Below are 17,452 nucleotides of genomic sequence, written 5' to 3' on the forward strand. Positions count from 1 at the left end.
AGCCAGTACAGGCAGAAACACACGTACACATGCACTGCCAGCTCACACTCGTGCACTGTCACACTCAACTGTCTTTTGTGCATGCACACAAAACCGCTCACATACATTGAGCCGGCCACACACACAAAAACACACACACACTGCCAGCTCTCACACGCAGCATGCTCCAGCAATTCCTGACGTGTCCATAAGGGGGATCCAGAGAGCAAGGGACCAACTGCAGGACGGATCCCACACGCCCTCTGTCTGCGAGGCTGGGACCCAAAAGGGTTCAGCCCCATTTGCCGAAGGGGCAACTCAGCCATCAGCTTGTCCAAGGTCTCACAGCCCGCTGAGAACAGAAGCCAGGAGTCCTGGCTCCCAGCCCCTGCCCCCTGAGCTCTAACCACTAAACCCCACTTCCCCTGCCAGAGCTGGGGATAGAGCCCACTGTCCATAGTCCATCCCCCCTCCCCCCAATCTAAACCATTCAATCCTGTACCAGAGCAATGCTGGGGCCTGACAAATGCCCCACTGCGCAGATGGGGCTAACACCCCTTAGCACTGTGGTGCTGCCCTGCCCCTTCCATGGGTGTGTGTGTCAGGATATTAGGACAGTCCCATGCACCCACCACGGCACCCCTGTAGCGGGTGTCACCTGGGGGTGCAGTTACACCTGCTCTCGTAGGTTAGTGAGTGAGCAAGTTTTGGCTCTTGGGGAGCCAAGGATCTGATCCAGAGGGGAGGGATGGGCAAGAGGGCAGGCAGGGCAGGCGGGAGGAGAGGGTGTTCCCCACCCTGCCTCAGAGTTCAGGGCTGTTAGCCAGCTGCAGGAACACGCGTGGCATTTCTGTTCAACCACAGACCACTTCCCCCCCAGCCTGCCGCACCCTGCCTGACACAGCACCCAGTGAAGGGGTGCGGGCCGGCACTGTTCTCCATCATCACTGCCAGACAGGTGGGTGCTAAATGGGGTTGAGGGGCTGAAACCCCCTGGGCCTGACGGGGGATGCTGCTGCAACTGGCTGGGCCTGAGGGGGAGAGGGGGACATTGGAACCCCCTGGGCCAGGGTGGGTGGGAGGCTAAGACCAGCTCTCTCCATCCCCCCCACCCTGCCTAGCAGGGTCCCCATTCCGTGGGGGGCTGGTTGCCATAGCAACAGGATATTGTTGGAGCTGGCTGCAGCCTCAGGCTCCCCCCAGGAGTGGGCATCATGGTCTGGAGTCACCCCCTGGCCCGTCCATGGCTGAGAGCACAGCGCCCAGTGCCCCCCCCTCCCGCATCCCCTGGGGGGGGGTGTCGGAGAGCTCCAGACACCCCCTCTCCCTCCTTTGCCCTATTACCCCTCAAATCGCCCCCCAGATTAGCAGATGCACGTGAGACTAGGGGGAGCAGCTGGGGGTCCCCAGAGACGCCCCCTCCCACATTAACTGGTGCACACGGAACTGGCGGGGGGGGGCTGCTCCCCGCTTTGCTCTGATGCCCACAACCCCACTGGCGCTGGGGGAGGGCAGCGCTCCCGGCACTGGGGGGGGGGGGGAGGGAGGGAGATTAAGGATTCTGCAGCGGCACCTGCGTCTGTGGCTCTGCGGGGGGGGGCAGGACGAGGAGGGAGGATCAGCTGGCGGGGGGGGGGGCGAGTGGGGAAGAGGGCGAGCAAACGCCGGCGTGAGCGAGCTGGAGAGGGACGAATGGTGTGTACCGCTGCGCCCCCCCGCGCCTGCTGCGCCCCCCCCCCCAGCTGCCCCCGCCTGCAGCGCCTCCTGCCGCCCGCTGCGCCCCCCAGCTGCGGGCCGGGCCGGGGCTGTCGGTGCGGCGGGCAGAGCAGGCGGCGTTTGGACCCGCACGAGCCGCCGCGCGCCGGGAGGAAGCGGGGGGCGATAAGGAGACACAAGCCGCATTGTGCAGCCCGGCCGCGCTTGTTTGAATATCGCCCAGCGCAGCAGCGGAGCGGAGCCGGTGAGCTGGGCGGGGGGGGGCCCGGGCCTGCCCCTCTAGGGGGCGCCGGCTGCTCAGGGGGGCGGGGAGCGGGACACGGGCCCGCCCCTCTAGGGGGCGCCGGCCCCGATCGGCCCCACAGCCCGAGGCAGTGAAAGTCGCTCCCATCTGTGAGACGAGTTTCCTGGGACTCAGCCCCTGGTGTCTCTCGCCGGACGGGCTCGTCACACCGATCCTCCTCCCCCGCCTCCTTCACATCGGCCCCCTGCCCCCAGCACAGCAACCCTGGGCCCCATCGCACGTCCCCTTGGCGCGTCACACCATCCCTCTGCCCCCAGCCCCTGACCCCGTCACGCTTGCCCTGTCACGCTGAGCCCTGGTTCCTGGCTGCACTTCCCTCTCCCGCTCAGCAAGCCAGGCACATGGGGGCTCTCCTGCCGCTGCCCCCGCTTTGGGGATACATGGGCGGTCTGGGGGCTGCTGAGCTGGCACTGCCTGTGGCCTATAATCCCCCCGTAACTGGGGGTTGGCAGGGTGGAAGGTGCCCTGGGGGCATAATGGGTGGCTGATGTGGGGGGGCTGTAAAGGTGGCGATGGGGCGATGAACCATTTCAGTGAGAGGGGGAACACGTGTCTCAGATTAGTGTCCCCGCTGTAGCTGAGTGGTCCTAACCGAAGAAGGGACCACAACACTGGAGTGGGGTGACACTTCCTCCCTCCTCCTCCTCCCCCCCCCCCCCGCCATATTGTGGCTAATAAAAGCTCAGAGACCTGGCTGAGATACAGGAACTGGAGAGAAAAGGTCCTTATCCCCCATGCAGCTGTGACCCACAACCCAGCGGTGTGAGGGGGTGCAAGCATGCAGTGCACTGATGGGTCTTCATTTTGGGTGCAGCATGGTTGTGTGTCTGTGTGTGTGCACACAGCACACTATGGCCCAGATGTGTGCAATGCGGTATAGTTCATGCAGCAGAGCTGTGTGTGTGTGTGCGCGCACACAGTACACTACGGTCCGGGTGTGTGCAGTGTGGTATAGTTTGTGCAGCAGCACTATAGCTTGTCAAATGTTTGAGTCACAGTGTGAGTGCATGCAGTATGACTGTGTTTATGCTGCGTGCAGTGTGTGTGTGTGTGTGTGTTTACCCCAGAGGTGATTGTGAGGAAACTGACATTTGGCAACACTGTTTTGACTGGTATTTTGTAACATGGCTGGTGCGGTATGTGAGTGACATGCAGTTAGTGGGAGGTGCTGTGCAAACAAACAGCCAGATGGAAACGGGGGGTAGACCCCCCAAACTCCTTTCATTCCGTCCTCCCCCTTCAGCTCACTCACTCATTGTTGCTTCTATTCCTCTTCTAACTAACCATGAACAAAAAGCCGCCTAAAAATAACACCGCAAGAAACCCCAACCCGCAATTTACAGCGTGGTAAGTTGCACACACAAAAGCTTGTTTTAAAAGATTAATAATAATCTTGTCTTACCACAAAGCAAATTACACAAAGGGATCCCTTGCCTGGCGCTGAGATGCAGCCACCTCTGGGGTGGGGTACAGGGGCTGTTTATATAGAGATCCCTTGCCTGGTGCTGAGGTGCAGCCACTGCTGGGGAGGTGCTGTTTATGTGGGGATTTATGACACAGATCTAAACCCATTCCCACTGGATCCCAGATACGGATGCTCCCACAGCACTTTGCATGCCTGGCCCCTAGGTTCCCCCCACGGCCTGGTCTGGATTGCTAATCCATCAGGAGCTGTTCCCTAGATTCTAGCTGTGCACACAGCGCGGCTGGAATTCCCGGGATGTGAGCCCTTGTCTAAATTAATCTCTCAGCCTGAGTCATTGTGGCTGGGTTCCTGGGTCCTTCATCTCTCTCCAAACATTCTTTGGCTTTGGATCTGGATCTGACCCAATCTCCCCATTGTCACGTTTAACCCTCGCATACTTTTACCCGGGGGGAATAGAACCTGGGAACCCGCTTTCCACCTAGGATCACCCCCTCTTCACAGCACTCCCACCAAAGAGCAGTCAGTCCCTCCTGCCTCTCCCCACCCTCCAAGCGATGTTGTTATCCAAAAGGCCACTTAGAAATTCCAACCCGTCCTTTAACAGCCGCAGGGCTCAGAATAGCTCAGCCTGTCCCAGCTGTGGGGGCTGCTCCTTCGGGCTTTCTGCAAGGTCAGAAGAACTTGGGGCTGAGTTCCAGGATGCCTGGGTTCTATCCCCTGCCCTGCGGGGTGAGCAGGGTCTAGTGGGTTAGAGCAGGGGAGGGCTGGGAGCCGGGACTCCTAGGTTCTGTATCCCCACCCTTTGCGACCATGGGCTAATCTCTCTGTGTGTCAGGTTTTCCTGCTGGGGTACTGTAAGGCTGCACATGCTTTGTGCTTTTATGGTCAAAGTGGGAAGCTGTAACTTAAAGGGGGAAGCCCCATGTCTCATTCCCCCCCACCCCTGAGATCCATCCCAGGAGATGGATCACAGCCGGTGTCACATAGAGGGAAAAGGCCTCGTGGCCCATACTTCTACCCTCCCTGCCCTGGGAGCAAAGCAGGGCCCATTTCTGACCTGGGCCAAAGCCGGAAGCCAGGATGGAGAAAACATTTTGCAACTTTACCGAAATTCTCTAGCTGTTTTTGTTTTGCAACAAACTCTCCCTCCCCCAGACTTCACGGCATCGGGGCGGAGGGGAGAGAGACACTGTAGACCCACTGGACAGCTTCCCTTTGCTGCTCTCTGCAGCTTGCTCAGCTTCTGTGCTGGGACAGCACCCGCTCAGCAGGGTATGACCTGACTGCCTGGGCGCCCTCCCGCCAGGAATACTCAGTAACTTGCAGGAAGCAGGCAGGGGGCTCAGAGGGGCTGTTCTCCCCCCCGAGTCGGGGCTGACCCCAGTGCATCTCAGTGCTGGGTGAGTGATCCCTCTATAAACAGCTGCCCAGCCCCAGAGGTGGCTGCATCTTGGCACCGAGAGAGCATGCGTGTTATAGCTCTGGCCCCATTTCCTCCTTCAGTGGCAGGTTCTCACCAGGGATCCCTGATCTTAGGAGACTGCTGATACTTCATCCCTGAGCCGGGCAGCACCTGTCTGCGGTGGGACTCCAGGCTGGCAGAAGAGGAGCTGGCCAGCACGGGGGGGCAGAGATGAGCGAGACGCTGGACCTGGACAAAGGCTGTACGGTTGAGGAGCTGCTGCACGGCTGCATTGAGGCCTTTGGTAATGTGGGGAGAGGGGCTGTTATTTTGGAGCATGAGCGGGGAGAAAGGGTTGTTGGTGCAGGCGGCTGGTAAGGGGTGAGGCAGGGTGGGAGCCTGGGGTGGTGGCACATGGAGGGATGGGGCTGCCCTAGGGGCTGGAGTCAGGCTGTGGCTTTGAGTTGTCTCCAACCTATAGGGCCAATTGTCCTCTGACCCCTAGGGGGTGCTTCCCCCTGGCAGTCAGCGCAAACCCCAGTGAGGTGCTGGAGGGTGCTGTGCAGCAGGGAGCGAGGGTCAGTACGGGTCACTGAGCAAAGTGGGGGGTGGGTCTCTGTGGTGATGTCCACCTGGTGAGCGGCAGCCAGTCTCAGCGCTTGGATCAACAGACGCGGGTCCCGGGCTCGTGCTCCGGGGCGAAGAGGAGCTGCGTAGATGTCGTGACTGGGCTGGAGATCAGCCCCCTCCCTCAGCTGCAGAGCCCGAGCCGCAATGTCCACACAGCAGGGATAGCATGAGCACCCCCAGCCCACGTCTGTCGACCCAGGCTCAGGGACTCACTGCCAGAGGCCGTGTAGATGCACCCTGAGAGGTTGGGGGCTCAGGAGGGGGTGCCGAGTGGGGGAGGGGATCACAAAGGGTCTCTGGGTTGGGGAATCAGTAGGGGTCTCTGAGAAGGGTGGGGGGTTGCTGTGGGGGTCTCTGAGCAGAGCCTGCTCTCTCTTGCAGACAATGAGGGTAAGGTGCGGGACCCCCAGCTGGTGCGAATGTTCCTGATGATGCATCCTTGGTACATCCCCTCCTCCCAGCTGGCCACCAAGCTACTGCACATATATCCTTGTGAGCCCTCTCCTGGGGGTCCCTGCCCTGCTCTCCATCCCCCTTCCTGCACCTCCTTTCCTTCCTACCCTCATTCACTCCTGTCCCCATCTGCCTTGGGACACCCTGATGCCCCCCTTTTCCCAGTCCCTGCTCCCCTTGGGCACCCAGCTCCCTTCACAATGCACGTAGCCCTGGTTGGGTAAGGCCACATCTGGCTTATTTTGCTATCTGGCTTCTCCTAGGGCTGGGGCTGTCAGGGGGGCACCACGGTAAGATTGGGGGTGGGGTGTTCACATACATTTCAGCCACACTTCTCACCAACAGGGAGGAATTGGCTGTAAATCTGAAGGCAGTCTGGGTGAAAGTGATCATGAAATGATAGATTTCATGACTCCAAGGAAAGGAAGGAGTCAGAGTAGCAGCATGAGGACAATGGACTTTAACAAACACAGACCTGGCAGCTAAGAGAAGAAAATCTAAGAGAAAAAGAGTCCAGGAGAGCTAAGAGTTTGTCAAAGAGACAGTATTAAAGACACAACAGCAAACTATCCCAGTGTGAAGGAAAGATAGGAAAAGACCAAGCTGGCTCCCTCAGGAGCTGTTTAGTGACCTTGAAACAAAAAGGGATCCTACAAAGAGTGGAAACATGGGCAAATGGCAAAGGAAGAGTACAAAAGAAGAGCACATCTAGGCGGGGACAACATCAGAAAGGCTAAGGTACAAAAGTCTAGTAAGGGACATCAAGGCAATCAGGAGAGGTTCTTCAAATACATTAGGAGCAAGAGGAAGATGAAGGGAAGTGTAGGCCCACTGCTTGCTGAGGCAGGAGAGCGGACTGATGACATCAAAAAGGCTGAGGTGTTTAATGCCTATTTTGCCTCAGTCTTCACTAAGAAGGTTAGGGGTGCAAGATCCTCAACACAGTTAATATTAACACCAAGGGGGAAGGGACACGAGACAAGACAGAGTTAAAGGATATTTACATGAGTTAGATGTATTCAAGTTGGCAGGACCTGATGAAATTCATCCTAGGGTACTTAAGGAACTAGCTGAAGCAGTCTCAAAACAGGTAGCGATTCTCTTTGAGGACTCGCAGAGGATGGGGTGGGTGAAGTCCCAGGGGACCGTAGAAGGCAGACATAATACCTCTCTCTAAAAAGGGGAACAAAGAGGACCCAGGGGATTATAGAACCAGTCAGTCTAATTTTAATACCTGGAAAGATACCGGAACAAATTATTGAGCCATCGGTTTGTAAGTACCTGGAGGATAATAGGGTTATAAGGAATAGCCAGCATGGATTTGCCAAGAACAAATTATACCAACCCAACCTAATAGCCTTATTTGACAGGATTAGTAACCTAGTGCAATGGGGGAAGCAGTAGATGTGATCTATCTTGATTTGAGTAAGGCTTTTAACACAGTCCCCCAGGGCATTCTAATAAGCAAAGTAGGGAAATGTCATGCTATAAGGTGGGTGCAGAAATGGTTAAAAGACCATCCTCAAAGAATAGTTAGCTACAGTTTGCTGTCAGACTGGGAGGATGTATCGAGTGGGGCCCTGGGGGGGATAGTCCTGGATCTGGTCTCTAGTCAATATTTTCATTAATGACTTGGATGATGCAGTGCAGAGTATGCTTATAAAACTTGTGGCTGACACTAAGATATGGGGGTGCGAGCCCTTTGGAAGACAGGATTAGAGTTCAGAATGACCTTGAGAAATTGGAGAATTGGTCTGAATGCAACAAGATAAAATTCAATAACGAGAAGTGTAAAGGGTCACACTGAGGAAGGAAAAATCAAATGCACAGCTACAAAATGGGGAATAACTGGCTAGGTGATAGTACTCTTGGAAAGGATCTGGGGGTTATATTGGCTGGCAAATTAAATAAAAGTCACCGATGTGATGCTGTGTTGTGGAAAAGGCTGATATCATTCTGGGGTGTGTTAACGGGGGTGGCATGTCTCGGATACAGGAGATAATTGTCCCATGTTACTCTGCACTGGTGAGGCCTCAGCTGGAGTACCCTGTCCAGTTTTGCTGCCACACTTTAGGAAGGAGGTGGGCAAATTAGAGTCCAGAGGAAAGCAAGGGCCATTTAGGTCAGATATTAGGAAAAACTTCCGAAGGGTTGTTAAGCTCTGGGACAGGCTTCCAAGGGAGGCTGTGGACTCCCCATCACTGAAGGGTTTTGAGAACAGGTTGGACCGGTCAGGGAGGATCTAGGTTTAGTTGCCTGCCTCAGTGTGGAGGGGCTGGACTCGGTGACCTCTTGAGGTCCCTTCCAGCTCCATGGTGCTGTGATTCTATAACACACTCTGACTCCAAGGGCCCTAAATCCACCCCCCAGCTCCTGCCCCATATCTCAGCCCTCTCTCCCCCGCCCCAGTCTCCGGTGCCTGCCGTGTGAAATTTGCCTTAACTCTGCCCTCGCACCTACCAAGAGTCACATAGCTCAGAAAGCGGCTCCCTGCAGGTGAAAACCTGCCACCTGGTGAGGTGAGTCTGGAGGGGCCCCACATTTCATGGCAGCCCCCTCAAACCTGGGGCGCAGAGCTGGCCCCAGGACGGCATTCAGGGAGCAGCAGGGGTCTCAATATCGTGCATCTCTGCACCGGGTGAGGGATCCCTGTGTAAACAGCCCCTCCACCCACACCCCAGAGGCGGTTGCATCTTAGCACCGGGTGGGGGATCCCTGTATAAATAGCCCCTGCGTCCCACCCCGGAGGCTGCATTCCAGGTGCTGGCTGTCACTACCCCTTGCACTCCCCCGCCCCCAGGTACTGGATCTCGGCGTTCCCGGCGGAGTTCGATTTGAACCCGGAGCTGGCGGAGCAGATCAAGGAGCTAAAGGAGGTTCTGGGCCGTGAGGGGAATCGGCGCCATAGCAGCCTCATTGACATTGAGAATGTGTACGTCACGGGGGTGGGGCATTGGGCGGGGGAGGGGATTAGGGAGGTCTATGGGGGTGGGAGGATGGAGGCGGGGAGCTGGGGCGATGGGAGGGTCAAGGATGGGCTTGTATGGGCTGAGGAGGACAGAGTGGGTGTGATCTTGGGCACTAGCGTGTGCACAGGTGTGTTCCAGTGTCTGTTGTGTGTGCCCGGGGTGTGTTCATGTCGGGTGTGCACAAGGCATGTGTGTGTGTGTGGGAGTGCGTGGGGTGTATGTGTGTGCAGGTGGCGTGTGTGTGGGAGCACACACGGGTCTCTGGTCTGTGCACGCGTGTGCAGGAAGAGGTGCGGGCCTGCACACGCCGCCTCCTCTGAGTGCCTGTTTGCACAGCATGACCTGTGATTCGGGTGCAAAGAGTGGTTTGGCTCTGACACTCCCCCCCGCTGCACCCCCTCTCCAGCCCTACCTACAAGTGGAAGCGCCAGGTGACCCAGCGCAACCCGGTGGCCCAAAAGAAACGCAAGATGTCGCTGCTCTTTGACCACCTGGAGTCCTCCGAGCTGGCGGAGCATCTCACCTACCTGGAGTATCGCTCCTTCTGCAAGATCCTGGTGCGGAGCAGGGCGCCCTGGGGCAGCGAGACCCTGCTGTGGGCAGGAGGGGCTCCTAAAGCGGGTGGGGAGGCTGCTGGGGGGGGAGGGCTGCTTTGGGAGTGACCTTTGGCACTGACCCCTCCCCCACACCTCCTCCCCCCGTGGGGCAGGCACTGACCCCCCCCGTTTCCATCCCAGTTCCAGGACTATCACAGCTTCGTCATGCACGGCTGCACCGTGGACAACCCCATCCTGGAGAGATTCATCACCTTGTTCAACAGTGTCTCCCAGTGGGTGCAGCTCATGGTGCTGAGCAAACCGACCCCCCAGCAGCGGGCGCAGGTTATCACCCGCTTCATCCTGGTGGCGCAGGTGAGGGGCCCCCTCAACCCGACCCCCAGCGCCCCACTGTCCCATGGTTCTCTGAGAGCTCCCCAGCTCGTAGCCCTGGTGCTCCTGGCTGGGATTTGAACCCAGGGCTCCAGGAGCGAATGCCCCCCCTCCTGGCCTCCAGTCCTCCGTCCTTGGAATTAATCCGACCTCTCTCCTCCCCTCCTCCTGTCCGCCTGTCCGTTGGCTGGATTCCCCCTTTGTCCGTCCCTGCAGAGACTCCTGCAGCTGCAGAATTTCAACACGCTGATGGCCGTGGTGGGGGGGCTGAGTCACAGCTCCATCTCCCGCCTCAAAGAGACCCTCAGCCACGTCAGCTCTGAGACCACCAAGGTACCAGGGCAGGGGCTGGGGCGATGGGGGGAGCTGGTGGGAGTGCTAGGGGGCTGGGGCAATGCTGGGGGATGGGATTGGGGCAGTGTCGCAGTCTGGGGTGGTGCTAGGGGGTTGCTCTGGACCCAGCCCCTGACCCCCCCTCCCCGTCCCTCCTAGCTGTGGGAGTCCCTGACAGAGCTGGTGACCTCGCTGGGGAACTACAGCCGCTACCGGCGCCGCCTGGCCGAGTGCGTCGGCTTCCGCTTCCCCATCCTGGGCGTGCATCTCAAGGACCTGGTGGCCGTGCACGTGGCGCTTCCCGACTGGCTGGACCGGGCCCACACCCGCGTCAACGGCACCAAAATGCAGCAGCTCTTCGGGATCCTCAACGAGCTGGTGCTGGTGCAGAGCATCAAACCGCCCTTCGAGGCCAACATGGACCTCATCAACCTGCTCACAGTGAGACCCCCACCCCACTGCACCCCACCCCGGGCCTCTCACTGCACCCCCAGAGCAACCCCCTGCATCCCAACGCCCGGACCCCTGCACCCCTCATGTCCCCCCCCTACACTGCACCCCCTTGCACCCTAACCCTCCTGTATCTCCCTGCACCCCCAGAGCATCAAACCTCTCATGAGGCCAGTGCCAGCCTTGTCAACCAGCATGTGGTGAGCCCCCCCCCCCCCATCCCCAACCGCCCCAGGCGTCTGATGGGCTGAGCCCCCCACCCCTCCACCCCCACCCGCCCCAGGCGTCTGATGGGCTGAGCCCCCCACCCCTCCACCCCCAACCGCCCCAGGCGTCTGATGGGCTGTGTCTCCAGGTGTCGCTGGATCAGTACCAGACAGAGGAGGAGATCTACCAGCTGTCGCTGCAGAGAGAGCCCCGTGGCAAGCCGGCCGTGAGTGCGTGTGTGAGTGCACGAGAGTGACCTATCCCATGACCCATCTAGTGCCCCCTGTGGGGAATGGGAGGGAGCAGCAGGCAATAGCGTCTCCGGCCCATCCGGCCCCAGCAGCAGGTTCCCAAGAGCATTTGCAGCTGCCTTCTGCGCTGCTCCCTGGGGGCTGAGCTTCCTGTCCGGGGGGGCCGGGAGGGGGTGGCTGTCGGGTCGGGCATGTTCACTAACACCCCCTCCAGCTTCAACCCCTGGGGTTGCAGCACCGGGCGAGGGATCCTGGTATGAACAGCCCCTGCACCTCACCCCAGAGGTGGCTGCATCTCAGTGCTGGGCAGAGGATCGCTCAGATGCTGTGTCTCTGTATGTCCATCCAGCCGTCCAGCCCCACCTCCTGTTCCCCCCCGAGCCGACCGGCTGATGTAGATGAGTGGGCCTTGGCTGTGAAGCCCAAACCGGACCAGGCGCTGGTGCAGAAGCACATTGAGAAGATGGTGGAGGTGAGAGCAGGGGCAGGGCCTTGGACCTGTCCTGGGTTTCAGTGGGGGGGGGTGGGGGAGCTCTGAGGCTGTGTGTTAGGGCAGGGTCTCTGCTGCCCCTTGCAGTCCTTGTGGGGCAGGCTCTGGGGCTGCGTCCCGGCTGGGCGTACCCCTAGGGCTGACCCGCCCTCTGCTGCCCCCTGCAGTCCGTGTTCCGGAATTTCGACGTGGACGGGGACGGCCACATCTCCCAGGAGGAGTTCAAAATCATCCGCAACAACTTCCCCTACCTGTGCAAATTCGGGGACCTGGACGAGAACCAGTGAGTGCATGGGGGGGAGGGGAGGCGACCCTTCGGGCCCCTCAGACCAGAAGGAGGGGTGAGGTACTGGGACCAGGCCTCCTCCTAGAAATATCCTCCCCCATAATGCTTTTTTGCTTCATTGGAACCCAGGAGTCCTGACTCCGAGCTCCCTTGCTCTAACCCACATACCCCCACTCCCTGCGCATAACTGGGCACAGACCATGGGCACCCGGGCTCCTAGCCCTGATCCCTAACCCACAGGGTCCCGCTCCCCACCCAGAGATGGGGATAGAACCCAGGAATCCTGGCTCCCGGCCCCTCCGGCTCTACCCCACTGGCCCCCGGCCAGAGCCCAACACAGGCCCCAGGCTGGCAGGGTGACGCCGTGTGTCCCCTAGGGATGGCTGCATCAGCCGGGAGGAGATGATCTCGTACTTCATGAAATCCAGCGCTGCGGTGAATGGGAAGATGGGCTTCATCCACAGCTTCCAGGAGACCACCTTCCTGCGCCCCGTGTCCTGCCGCCACTGCAAGAGCCTGGTGAGCCCCCGCCTGCCCCCGCAAAAGAGATACCCCCTGCTTCGGGGGCTGCCCACTGCGACACCCAGCGGCAGGATGGGGAGGCTGTTTGCTCTGCCCCCCACCCCAGTTAGAGGCAGGGGGTGCCCTCTGTGCCCCCCCCCCATGAGAACACAGGATACCTATGCTGCCACCCTCCAGGGGAGGAGCAGAAATAGACTGGGGGGGCTTCCTCTGCAGGGGTGCCCCCTGGAGCGACCGGAGGGGGGTCGATTTCGTGAGGGAAAACCGCGCCTCGCTAATGGAGCATCCTGTGGCTACAGAGAGGGCAAAAAGGGGGGGTTAGACCCCAGGGGCCTGGGGCAAGGGAGACACAGACCCCGTCCCAACACAAGAGCTGTCTGGCTGTCCCTGCCCCAGCCTAGTTATCCGAGGACAACCCTTCACCCCGAAAGGGGCCAGTTAGACCGGGATAAAGGGGCTTTGCTGTTCTTAGAGGATGAGCTCTCTGGGCGGGGTAAGACACCTTTATCCTGGGACAGCGGTCCATGCTAGGGAGCCCTGTATGAGCAGTCCTCCCGCGCCTCACCCCAGGGGTGGCCGCATCTCAGCGGGGCTGGTGTTGGCTCGTTCCCTCGCCAGCCCGGGTCCGCACTCGGATTGTCTGTTTGGCGGGAGATGCTGAGAACTGGGCGCTTGGAATCGGGACGGAGAGTTGGAACCGTGGAATGTTTCGCGAAATGAATCGTGTGAAATTAGCTCATTTCAACCACAGCCATTGGACTGCTGTAATATAACAGAGCATGCCCCTCCCCCTGCCACCCCTCCCCCTCCCCTCATCGCCCCACTGACCCCCCCCTTGCATCTTTCTCCCTAGATACTGGGAATCTACAAACAGGGGTTCAAATGTCGCTGTGAGTATGGAGGAGGGCTGGGGAGATAGGGGCGGAGGGGGGGTTGCACGGGGAAATGATGGGTTGTTGGGGGAAGCCGGGGCTGCATTGGGGGAGAGGCTGTGAGTGGCTGCATTCTGGAGATGAGGGTACATTGGGGTATATAAGGAGGTGTGGGGCCAGAGGGGTTGGGCTGGGGGGATCTGGGGGTGCATTGGGGGGTATATAGGGAAGTATGGGGCCAGAGGGGTTGAGCTGAGGAGCTGGGGGGTGCAATGGGAAAGATGGTGGGGTGTATGGAGGCACTGGGCGATGGGGGGTGCATGGAGAGCTGGGGGTGCTGGGCTGTGGGGGTGCACTGGGGGTGCTCCGGGGGAGCTGGGCCCATAGTGGCGTGTGAGGGGGCTGGCCTGCATTCAGGCATATGGGAAGTATGGGGCCACAGGGGTTGCACCAAGGGGAGTGTGGGGGAGGGAGTGGGGTGGGGCCCAGCTCCCCTGAACCCCCCTTCTTGCCTCCCCTCCCTAGGCTGCGGCGTGAGCTGCCACAAGCAGTGCTGGGAGAGCCTGTCCCTGGAGTGCCGCAAACGGGCCAAGAGTTTCAGCCTGGACAGCCCCGGCCTCGTCCCCGCCCGCTCCTTCAGCTTCTCGCTGCCCCGCCCGGCACGCGGCTCCCTGCGCCACGCGGGTACCGGCCAGTGCGAGGCGCGCCCCTCCCCCACGCGCCCCGTGGTGCACCCTGCCGTGCCGTGCCGGAAGCCAGCTTGCAAGGCCGATAACCCTTCCCCTCCCCCAGGCGATTTCCTGACGCCGAGGCCGGTTTGGTTCTGGCCAATAATACTGAACCGTGCTGCTTCCTGTTTATGTCACTGCGCTCTGAGCCCCAGCAGCTATTCTGAGACACCCGTACCTTGGGCCCCCAGCAACCGAGACGTGTTATCCCAGCCTGCTTCCGCACAGGCTTCCTGTATAAACAGTCTCTGTGCCCCACCCCAGAGGCAGCTGCATCTCAGTGCTGGGTGGGGGATCCCTGTATAAACAGCCCCCACCCCAGGGCCAACCACATCTCAGTGCTGGGTGGAGGATCCCTGTGTAAACAGCCCCCACCCCTTGGCCAGCCGCATCTCAGTGCTGGGTGAGGGATCCCTGTGTAAACAGCCACCACGCCCCACTTCAGGGCCAGCCGCATCTCAGTGCTGGGTGGGAGATCCCTGTATAAACAGCCCCCACCCCAGGGCCAACCACATCTCAGTGCTGGGTGGGGGATCCCTGTAAACAGCCCCCCATAAACAGATCCCTGTATAAACAGCCCCCCATGCTACACCCCAGGGCCAGCCGCATCTCAGTGCTGGGTGGGGGATCCCTGTATAAACAGCCGCGGTGCTCCACCCCAGAAGAGGCTGCATCTCAGTGCCAGGAGAGGGAACTTGCTTGTCCATGTGCCTTGGGAGTACTGGCCCTGATGAATCCTGGCCGAGTGGCTCCCCCGTGTGGTGTGAGTGTGGGTTGTTCGGCTAGCTCCTTAACGGCTGCAAACCCGTGTGCATGTCTCTCTCTCTCGGCAGAGATCCGTGAGGAGGAGGTTCAGGTGCAAGACGTGGAGGACGGGGTTTTTGACGTCCATTTATAAAGTCAAACACGTAAGAGTGGTGTGGAAGGGGAGGGGGCCGAGGGGTGTAGTGGGTAGAACAGAGGGGAGCCAGGCCGGGGATCTAGGGTTCTGCTCTGGGCTTTGAGAGGGGAGTGGGCTGTAGTGGTTAGAGCTGGTCTGACCCCTCTGCTCTGTGTGTTTTAGGGGCCGTTCTTCCTCACTGGCTGTGGCTCTTCCTCCTGCTCCTCCTCCCCAGCTGGGATCTCCTGTGCTCCCAGATCTGCCTGCTGACTTCCGGCTCCCTCACTGTGGGGTGACCCAAAGGGGCGTCCGAGGAGAGGGGGTAGGGCCAGGGGGAGGGACAGCCCTTCCAGGGGGTACAGAAGCTACTTTGGGGGTGACGATGGATCCTTTACTGGTTGAAGGGGTGTGGAAGGGGCTGCATGCCAGGACTTCTCAGCTCTATCTGACTCTGGCAGGGGAGTGGGGTCTAGTGGTTAGAGCAGGGGGGTTGTAGAATTGGTCAGGTCTCACCTGATGTTCCCCCAACGCATCCTCATGCGTTGCAATATCAGGGTCCAGTCTAAGGTATGGGGCAGAGACTTCCCCATCGCTGCTCAGGAGTTGCCTGGGGGATCGTGCCTGCCCTGCCTGGAAGAGAAGGTTACTTGGGGCTGATGCATGTGGCCGATGATGTAGGGGACGTGCGGGGGGCTGGGGTGGGAGGAGCGGGAGGGTGGGGCGTGGGCTGCAGTTGGGACACCCCCTTCCCCGTGAGCCCGGCTGTACAGATTCTCACTGTGTATATTTGTACCAAACAACTGGAGACAGATGTAATAAATAGTCATAAAACAAACTACCCTCATTCCCATCTGTCCCTCACATGTGTCCGTCCATATCATAGCCCACCTGCCCACCCCCAGCTCATGCTCCCCTTCCCTACCCCAGCCCGCATCTATGGGCCTTCGCCACCCCCTGCATGTCCTGCAGTGTCCTGGTGTTCTAAACTAGAGCTGAGGGGTGGCTGTGTCTAGCCCCAGCTCTGGGACGGGAGTGGGATCTAGTGGTTAGAGCAGAGGGGCTGGGTCAGGACTCCTGGGTTCCATTCCCAGGTGGGGGAGGGGAGTAGGGTCTAGTGGTTAGAGCAGGGGGCTGGGTCAGGACTCCTGGGTTCTGTTCCCAGATGTGGTAGGCAGCCTGCTGTCTGTCCCTGGAAGATTCTAGGGGAGGGAGCCCACTGCGAAGCTGGAGGCTCAATGTGTTAATGGCCGAGGGGTCTGGGTCTGGGTCCCCCACTCCTCTGCTGAAGCCAGCGCTTTGGCTGTCTCTGTCTCTGCTGCCTCTGCTGGATGAAGTGAGACTTACGCCGTGTGTGTCCTTGATGGGCCGGAGCAGATGAATGAGACTGTCCCTGCCCCTCCCTGCTGGACAGGGAACTAGCCCTGCTCTATGTAGCTGTGTGTCCCTGCTGCCCCCTGCTGGCGGGGTGAGCCCCGCTTTGTGTATGTGCCAGAGAGGGACCTTCCCCCTCCCAGCGCCTGTTCCCAGCTGCCTGCCCCTGGATTGGGCCCAGTTATTTGAGTTGTTGTGTCGCAGTGACATGAGAAGAAGAAATCGCTCTGATAAATACATCAACAGCCCCGGAGTCAGCACTTTCTACGCCAGCCAGCTCAGCGCTTCGCACATGAAATGGACAGTTTGGTAATGCCCCAGCCCGGCCTCAGAGAAATAGCCAGCAGGGTGCTGAAAAAAGGAGTGCAGCTACCTCTAGGGTGAGAGAGGGGGCTGTTTATACAGCCCTCTCCCAATGCTGAGTGCAGCCACCTCTGGGGTGGGGCAGCTCTTTATACAGAACCCAGACACCAGAATGGAGGCCGGGGGAGGGGAGGGCACAATCTGTTGCATGATTATATATATATATATATATATTCTTAACATTGCTTGTCAAATCAGATGAGAGACAGAAAAAAAAATAAAGCTCTATTGATTTTTGCTGGGTGACAGATTATATTTATCATTTTGTATTGCACATGTCACAGCTGCTGTCATAGCGGCCTCAAATTAGTAGCCGGGCCTTAATATGCTGAAACAATCCTCCCCTCCCCCTGCCCCTTCCCCACAGCCCAGACATGTTAGACGCATCCCCCCCCCCACACACCCCAGCTGACAAAGACAAGGTTAATGGAACAAATCTGTTCTCTGCAAATAGATTTTTGTTTCCTTTATGTATATATATTGCCAGGGGTGTGCACATGGAGCGGGAGCGCTGCGGGTGCAGCGACTCCGACTGGCATCCCCAGCGCCGGCCTAGGACTCGAGTGTTCAAACAGCAGCTTTTAGGATGGGGGGGGGTGCCCCAGGAACTGGATTGCGGTGGGAGGGTTAGAACAGCAGTTTTAGCTGCCAGCCAAAAGACAGCACCACGCCCTCCAGCACCGCGCTGAGGCACTGGGGCAGCACGCACTGCGCCCCCCACTGGGCCCCCACCCTGCTTCCTGCGACACATGTGAGGCACAGCATGTGTCTCTGGAGTAGGACTCTGCAGTCCCCAAACTGACTGCGGAGGTGGGGGGGGCAGGGCTCTGCAGGGTCCCCCCAGATCTCTGTTGGGGGGGGTTATGGGGAGTGAGTAATATCCCTGCTATG

The 17,452-nt window shown here is 59.4% G+C and overlaps 1 protein-coding gene across 2 annotated transcripts; it reads left to right on the forward strand.

Annotated features, from left to right (window-relative positions):
- The first annotated feature begins 3,274 nt into the window (after positions 1-3,274).
- RASGRP2 (RAS guanyl releasing protein 2) lies at positions 3,275-15,501 on the forward strand. Of its 2 annotated transcripts, XM_067543924.1 has the most exons (17): positions 3,275-3,346; positions 4,929-5,131; positions 5,839-5,941; positions 8,367-8,429; positions 8,711-8,842; positions 9,286-9,436; positions 9,617-9,790; positions 10,025-10,141; positions 10,301-10,582; positions 10,947-11,024; positions 11,399-11,521; positions 11,707-11,822; positions 12,203-12,344; positions 13,201-13,237; positions 13,745-13,903; positions 14,781-14,855; positions 15,011-15,501. In XM_067543924.1, the coding sequence occupies exons 2-16, from the start codon at positions 5,059-5,061 to the stop codon at positions 14,843-14,845; spliced, it is 1,815 nt and encodes a 604-aa protein (XP_067400025.1). In that variant the 5' UTR covers positions 3,275-3,346; positions 4,929-5,058; the 3' UTR covers positions 14,846-14,855; positions 15,011-15,501. The 2 variants fall into 2 exon arrangements, with proteins under 2 accessions (XP_067400025.1, XP_067400024.1); XM_067543923.1 differs by lacking the exons at positions 3,275-3,346; positions 4,929-5,131; positions 5,839-5,941 and having other exon boundaries at positions 8,370-8,429; positions 10,947-11,036.
- Positions 15,502-17,452: the final 1,951 nt, after the last annotated feature.

This window comes from Emydura macquarii, unplaced genomic scaffold (assembly GCF_026122565.2).
Source record: "Emydura macquarii macquarii isolate MOO-44397 ecotype Brisbane River unplaced genomic scaffold, CSIRO-AGI_Emac_v2 contig_968, whole genome shotgun sequence".
Classification (NCBI taxonomy): Eukaryota; Metazoa; Chordata; order Testudines; family Chelidae; genus Emydura; species Emydura macquarii.